The sequence below is a fragment of the Terrapene carolina genome, unplaced genomic scaffold (genome assembly GCF_002925995.2).
Source record: "Terrapene carolina triunguis isolate 2854851 unplaced genomic scaffold, T_m_triunguis-2.0 Scaffold32869, whole genome shotgun sequence".
NCBI lineage: Eukaryota > Metazoa > Chordata > Testudines > Emydidae > Terrapene > Terrapene triunguis.
Window position 1 is genome coordinate 1 of NW_020697220.1, and position 7,335 is coordinate 7,335.

The following is a 7,335-nucleotide window of genomic DNA, read 5'->3' on the forward strand; positions in this document are numbered from 1 at the left end:
CGTCTGGGTCGCTGGCGGGCTCCTCCTGCCTGCACGCTGGAAGCTAGGATGCCTCGGTTCTAGCTCTCACCACCTGGGTGGCGTTAGGGGATAAGCCTCTTCACTGCTACGTGCCTCGGTTTCCCTGCCTGTAAAATGGGGATTATGCCCCTCCTCAGCAAAGGCCTCTGGGAGAGGAAGAGCCAGTCTGGGGCAGGGGGACACACTGGCCTAGGGGACAGCTGGCAGGAAGGGGGGGAATGCTGGCCTAGCAGACAGCTGGGAGTATCCTGGTCGCAGGGGCAGTGGGTGTTGAATGATTTGCACCCTGGGTCCTGCCGGGGCCCGGGCGTGGGGCCTGACGGGTCTGTAATAATCTTCCTCCACGTCGCAGTTCCAAGAAACATGGCAGAGACGTTCCTCGTTGAGAGCCCTGACGTGACCTACAGCAAGGACTACATTGAGGCCAAGTACACGTACAGCACCGTGCACGTGAGCAGGGAGGATGGCGTCACCAAGGTACCTGCTGTTGGCGGGTCCAGCGTTGGACCATGGCCCTGTGCCCACTGGAGGGGGAAGCGCATTTGTTCGTCTCTATGCACCTGCCCCACTGGTAGGAGTGGCCCAGAGCTCTGCTTGGCCTGGGCTGGACCCAGGCTGAGTGTGAGCTGCCAGGAGGCGGGTTCCTCTGCTGGGCCAGGGGAGCGATGGAGCCGAGGGGGCACTTGGGGACACGTCCTGCCTGTAGCCTGAGCAGTGTCTGCCTGCAGGGCGGCTTCCCCTCTCTGCCCGGCGCAGCCTGGGGGGTCCGCGCCATGGGGCCAGGGCTCAAAATTCTAACGTGAAACGGTGCCGCGTTGGGCCTGATCACATTGCCGTTGGTTTCCCTGGGCTCTGAGGAGCTGGTGGGAGCAGCCTCCCCATTGCAGAGGGGCCCAACCTTGGGGTGGGCCGGGCAAGCTGTCCTGGTGCATCGGTCGGGTGCTGCTGCCCCGTCCCCGTGCAGAGCCCTGCTGTGCCCCTGCAGCGCCAGCGGACGGGCGTGCCCCTCGTGCGTCTTGTCCCGCCCCCCTCCTCTCCTTGTGCTGTGTGCGAAGGCTGTGCCCCGGTTCTCACTGCCTGTCTCTGGGGCTCCCAGGTGAAGCCGCAGGCGACCAAGTTCACCTTCCGCACGGAGCGGCAGGTCCCCCGCCTAGGGGTGATGCTGGTGGGATGGGGCGGCAACAACGGCACCACGGTGACAGCGGCTGTGCTGGCCAACAGGCTGGGCCTCTCCTGGATGACCAAGACCGGACGGAAGGTGAGCGAGTCTCGTCCCTTGGCGTCTGGCGGTGCTTTCCAGGGCTGCAGGGCCTGTGACCGGCTGGCTCATCTCAGACGCCCAGATGCGGCTCCAGCCAGTTGCCCACGAGATGGAGCCTGGGCCCAGGCGAGTGGGTAGATGAGCCAAAGCCCTGCCCTGCTTGGGTGTGGCTGGCTGTGAGGCCTCAGGGGCCAGCCTGGAGCTCGGAGGCTCTTCCAGCCTGGGGGGTGCAGGGCTGTGCTGCGGGGCTGCGTCTGTCCTGCCCACGGCCTGGGAAGCGCTCGTGGGGCCGGTGTTGATGGGAATGTGGCGCTCAGACCCTGCGCGGGGGGTTCTCCCCAAGCCATGTGGCGTGATCCGGCTGGGAGCTGAGGGCTGGGCACTCAGACCTTGGGGAGGGGCCCCCGGCTCCCATGTTCTGTGCCCTCCTGGAAGGTCCTGGGGGTGGGGGAGCTCCCTGGCCTGGGGCTCAGTGTCACCTTGGTGCTCTCCCTCTTCCCAGTACGCCAACTACTACGGCTCCTTGCTGCAAGCGTCCACCGTCTGCCTGGGAACCGGCCCTACGGGCGATGTCTACGTGCCCTTCCGGGACCTGCTGCCCATGGTGCACCCTAATGACATCATCTTTGATGGTGAGTGTGCATGCCCTGGGGGCTGTTAGTGGGGGGTGGGATGGTCCAAGGGGGAGGGGGGCTAGGCAGGGGAGGGGGCTGTGTGGGTGGGGGGGGCTAGGCGGGGGGGGGGGGGGTGGGGGGGGGGGGGCTGGCCAAGGGGGGGGCTGTGTGGGCGGGGGCTGGCCCAAGTGGGGGGCTGTGTGGGCGGGGGCCCAGAGCTCTGACTGGCGTCTCCTCACGGGTCTCAGGCTGGGATGTCTCCTCCCTGAACTTGGCTGAGGCCATGAGACGGGCCAAGGTCCTCGACTGGCAGCTGCAGGAGCAGCTCTGGCCCCATATGGTGAAGATGAAGCCCCGCCCGTCCATTTACATCCCAGGATTCGTTGCAGCCAATCAGGAGGACCGAGCCGACCATGTCCTCCGCGGGACGAAGGCTGAGCAGGTGGGTGGGTGGGGTGGGGGATCCCCATCCGCTACATTCCCACTGCTGCAGGGGTGAGCCTGGGGTGGGGGAGCAGGAGGCCCCAACGCAGCAGGCTCCCTGGGGCTCCTGGGTTGGCTCTGACCGTGCGGCCCGGGCTGGGGGAGCTGGGCTGGGATTTCGGAGCAGCCTCTGCCTGCAAGACCTGGGACATCGCTGCTCCCAAGGGCAGCCCTGGGCCGTGTGCCAGCATTGGGGAGGCTGGGCCCTGTGCTCCGCAGGCGGGTGCTGGGGGCGCAGTTTTGGCACCTACCCCGCAAGCACCATCCCTGCTGCCCACCGGAGCTGACCCACCCTGGGCAGGGCGGGATCCCTCAAAATGCAGGGGTCTGGGGGGCCCGGCAGCTTCCCTGCCGGTGCCCCGTCCTGGGTTCGTGCTGCCAGGCGCTGACAAGCCCCTCGTGCAGGTGGCACAGATCCGCAGGGACATCCAGGAATTCAAGGCCACCAGCGGGGTGGACAAGGTCGTGGTCCTGTGGACGGCCAACACCGAGCGCTTCTGCGACGTGCTGCCGGGCGTCAACGACACAGCCGCCAACCTGCTGCAGGCCATCGAGGTGAGAGCCCGTGAGGGGCATGTGGCCCCCCCGCCTGCCCGCCGGGGGCTGGGCTAGTGGCCGCTGGTCTCGTCTCTGGGGCTCCGGCTGCAGCCAGCCTGGGGGGCTGGATCTGGCTTCTGCCAGGGGCGGGGGCACTGGCTTTGTCCTTCAATGGGGCCGCAGCAGTCCTAGAGCTGGGGGGCGGATGGGACTGGGGGAGCTGGGTTTGGGGGCAGTGTCACGGAGTGTGGGGGAGTCAGGGCCCTGCACCCCTCTTCCTGAGATTCACCGGGACTCTCAGCCAGCCAGTAACACAGAAGGTTTATTAGATGACAGGAACACAGTCCCAAGCAGAGCGTGTAGGTACAGCCAGGACCCCTCAATCAAGTCCTTCTGGGGGGTTTAGGGAGCTTAGACCCCAGCTTGGGGTACCCTGCGTTGCACCACCCAGCCCAAACTGAAACTAAAAAACTCCTCCAGCAGCTCTCTCCCCCTCCCCCCTTCAGTCCCCCGGGCCGAAGGGGTTATTTCTCCCAACCCCCCCCCCCTCCTGGCTCAGGTTACAGCTCAGGTAGCTTCCTTCAAGGGAAGTCCCCCATCCCCAATGCAACCCCCCTGCAACATTCCCAGGTCAAATGTGCCCCACTCCCTGCTCCGTCACAGGCAGTGGCCCCATTGCTTCGGGGGGCTGGGTTGAATGGTGGGGATGTGGGGACAGAGCTGACAGTGGCGCCCTGTGATATATTTTCTCTGAGGGCCTGGTGCTCCCACTGGCTGTCTGGGGGGTGGGGGGGCTGCCTGTGCACTGGGGGGGGGTGTCCCAGGGGCTCCCTCCCCCCCGGGCGCTGCACTGAGCTCTCTCCATCTACTCAGCGAGGCCTCGAGGTGTCTCCCTCCACGCTCTTCGCCGTGGCCAGCATCCTGGAGGGCTGCGCCTACATCAACGGCTCCCCCCAGAACACCTTCGTGCCGGGCGCCGTGGAGCTCGCCCTGCAGCGCCACGTCTTCATCTGCGGAGACGACTTCAAGTCCGGCCAGACCAAGCTCAAGTCGGTGCTGGTGGATTTCCTGATCAGCGCCGGCCTCAAGGTGAGGGGGTGCCGGGGGCGCCCGCCGCGGGGCATGCCGGGCTGGTGACGCCGCTGGGCTGCCGGGGGTCTGGGCAGGTTTCCCCTCCTGGAGCCCAGGGGCCGAGTCCCGGTACAGTCACTGGGGAGAGGGAATCTGGCCTCAGCAGAGCCCTTGGGTGGGGTGGGAGGGATTGTAACCCTCCTGCAGCCGGGTGCAGGCCAGCTCCCCAGGGGGAGGGGCTGTGGGTAGGGACTGAGGCGCATCTGCATAACCCCCAAGGGCTCTGGGGCCTGGAGCATCCCGGGAGTGGGGCCAGCGGTGGTTCAGCTCAGCCCTTCCCCTTGGAATCCAGACAAACCCGTCCCATGGCGTGGGTGAGGTGGGGTGGGGGGGCACAGAGCCTCCCCGGCAGCCGGGTTTGGGAGGCAGGCAGGGAGACCAGGGCTCCCCCAGCTGCAGCTGTGATCTGTGGGGCTGCTGTGACCCATCTCTCTCTGCCCCAGACAGTGTCCATCGTCAGCTACAACCACCTGGGCAACAACGATGGGAAGAACCTGTCGGCCCCGCAGCAGTTCCGCTCCAAGGAGGCCTCCAAGAGCAATGTGGTGGATGACATGGTGCAGTCGAACCCCCTGCTCTACAGGCCCCAGGAGAAGCCCGATCACTGCGTGAGTGCTGGGGGTGGGGGGAGTGAGGGAGCCCCCTGGAGTTGTACCTGGCTCTGTTTGGGGGGGGGGTGTGCAGAAGCTGCCCTGAACCCCCTGCCCAGCAGTGGCTCTGGGGCCCGGTACTCAGGTGGCTCTCGGTTGCAGGTGGTGATAAAGTACGTGCCCTATGTGGGTGACAGCAAGCGGGCGCTGGACGAGTACACCTCGGAGATCATGATGGGCGGCACCAACACCATTGTCATACACAACACCTGCGAGGTAGGGCCGGGAATTCCTGTCCCTGGGCATGGGTCAAACCCCCCCCTCCCTGCCCCCGCCCTGATGGTACCACAGGGAGAAGCAGCGGCTGGGGGGAGCATTGGCCCCTCTGGCCCTGGGTGGGGTCTCCCTTGGGGAGAGGGAACTGGGCCTTGGCCCCCCTACTGACTCTACTCCACCCCCAGGACTCCCTGCTGGCCAGCCCCATCATCCTGGACCTGGCCATCCTGACCGAGCTCTGCCAACGCATCAGCTTCTGCACCGAGAGCGACCCCGACTTCCAGGGCTTCCACAGCGTCCTGTCCATCCTGGGCTTCCTGTGCAAGGCGCCCCTGGTGCCTGAGGGCTCCCCTGTCGTCAACGCCCTCTTCCGGCAGAGGAGCTGCATCGAGAACATCCTGAGGTACCCCTGGCTCTGTCTCTTCTCCCCCCCACCCACTCCTGGGGTGCCGGCTCTATCCCCGTCTCCAACTCCCCACTCTCCTCCATGCCTGGGGTGCCCGCTCCCTTCGCCAACCCAAGTGCCCAGGGCCCTTGACTGAGCCTGGCAGGGGTGGGGCAAGTTGCATTAGCCCCCATGGGACCTAGTACTGAGATCCCCTCAGGGACCTGGTGGTGCCCGGTCTGTGGGCTCTCCAGCTGGCTGCGAAGGCCTCTGCCCCCTTCCCCCCTGACATGCTGCTCTCTCTGATCCTGCCCCCAGGGCCTGTGTGGGGCTGCCCCCGCAGAACCACATGCTGCTGGAGCACAAGATGCAGCGGCCGTGTCCGAGTCTGAAGCGAGCGCGTCTGGCCGAGTGCCCCGTCTCCCTCAAGAGGGCAGCTGCCCAGGTGAATGGCTACCTGTGCCCAGCCAGTAACGGGCATGGCACCTCGCAAGCCCAGCTGCACATTGACAACTAGGGCCCTGCCCCATGGCCACAACGCCCCCCAGCTCCCAGGGGAGTCTGGGCTGAGACATGGGGGGGCAGAACTGCCGCTGCTGGAGAGGGGACCATGGTCAGCCTGAAGGGGGACAGGAGCTGTGGTCCATCGGGGGGCTGTATTTTGTAGGGGGATTCTTAGTTTGAATTAATTTGGGGGCACAGGAGGAGCCCCTCCCCCAGCCTCCACTGACAGTAACTGGAAGCTGTGAATGTGTGGTGGGGTTTTTTTTTTGTTTTTTTTTTTTTTTTTAAATAAAGTGGGAGCATGTAAGTCGCTGTCTCTGCTGATCCCTCTGCGTCATGTCTCCCCCCGCCCGCCCGTGCTCTGCACCGCCTGGCGCCCTGCCCCCCTCCCTGGGAAGGGGTGCCCAGAGCTAGCGGTGTTCCTGTGAAAGGGGTCCCCCTGGGGTGCGCCCCACAAGCCCTGCCCTGGACTCTGTGGCCTGAGCCTTTACCCAGGTCAGCTGGCGTGGAACAGCTGGGGAAACCAAGGCAAAGACCCAAGTCTCTGCCCCCAGCCCCTTCCTGTGGTGGGGGCCCAGTGACGGGGTGGGGGGGGTCCTGGCTCTGAGTGCTGGGCCGGCACAGGGCAGTGGGATTCATGGCTCCAGTAGGAGGGTGCTTGTGTGTTCAGCCTGGCGCCCTGCCAGTGGTGCATTGTTCCCTGGGGGGGTGCTGTGGAAGGGGTTGGGGGGGGGTAAAGGGGGAGACAAAGGAGGCGGAGCTATGAAAAAAATCAAATTACATTTATTGATGCAGGTTTTTTGGGTGTTTTTTTTGTTTGTTTGTTTGTTTTTTTTGGTTTTTTTTTTGTTTTTGTTTTTTTGATAAGCAACTTTCAGTCTAAAGCCTTCAGAGTAGAAAGAACAGACGCAATCCCTACACAGACGCACTAACCTAGCAGGGGAGGCGCTGCCCCCGGCGGCAACACGCCAGCTGTCTGCGTCCCCTCCCAGCCGGCGGCGGGCACAGCACACGAGTGGGGCGGGCGCAGGCTCACCCCGAACAGCAACAGAAAACCCAGCTCCGTCCCCCTTGCCCGGGCAGGGGCGGCTTTGGGCTGAGAGCTGGAGGGAGCGCGGCCGGGCTGCTGCTGAGGTCCTTCATGTTTATAAAAGGGGGGGGGGGGGGGGGGGAGACCCTCACATGAAAGTTAAAAGTGGTCCTGATAGGAGGCGGGGGGGGGGGCGCGGGGGACAGGGGGGGGCGGGGGGGGGGGGCTATGTACACTTGCCTCCCTTTGCTGCAGGGCAGGGGCTGAGCCCAGTCTGTCCATGGGGGACTGGCCAGGGGGAATCACAGTGGCTGAGCAAACAGAGTGGGGTGTGGGGAGGTCCCCTGTTCCCTGGAGGCTCCATGGGGTGTTTCCAGCTGTGGAAGGGTTGGGGGTGGGGGCAGAGCACTGGGGGCAGCAGGTCTCCTGGGTGAGCAGAGAGCAATCACCTGGGGGACACAATTCCCCCTGCCATGGGGGTGCTCACAGGAAGGCGGGGGGGG

At 65.2% G+C, this 7,335-nt stretch overlaps 1 protein-coding gene across 1 annotated transcript; it reads left to right on the top strand.

Annotated features, from left to right (window-relative positions):
- The first annotated feature begins 376 nt into the window (after nucleotides 1–376).
- ISYNA1 (inositol-3-phosphate synthase 1) lies at nucleotides 377–6,074 on the top strand. Its single transcript, XM_026663213.2, has 10 exons — nucleotides 377–498; nucleotides 1,118–1,279; nucleotides 1,785–1,914; nucleotides 2,145–2,338; nucleotides 2,785–2,934; nucleotides 3,790–4,005; nucleotides 4,491–4,655; nucleotides 4,800–4,913; nucleotides 5,099–5,316; nucleotides 5,617–6,074. The coding sequence occupies exons 1-10, from the start codon at nucleotides 385–387 to the stop codon at nucleotides 5,813–5,815; spliced, it is 1,662 nt and encodes a 553-aa protein (XP_026518998.1). The 5' UTR covers nucleotides 377–384; the 3' UTR covers nucleotides 5,816–6,074.
- Nucleotides 6,075–7,335: the final 1,261 nt, after the last annotated feature.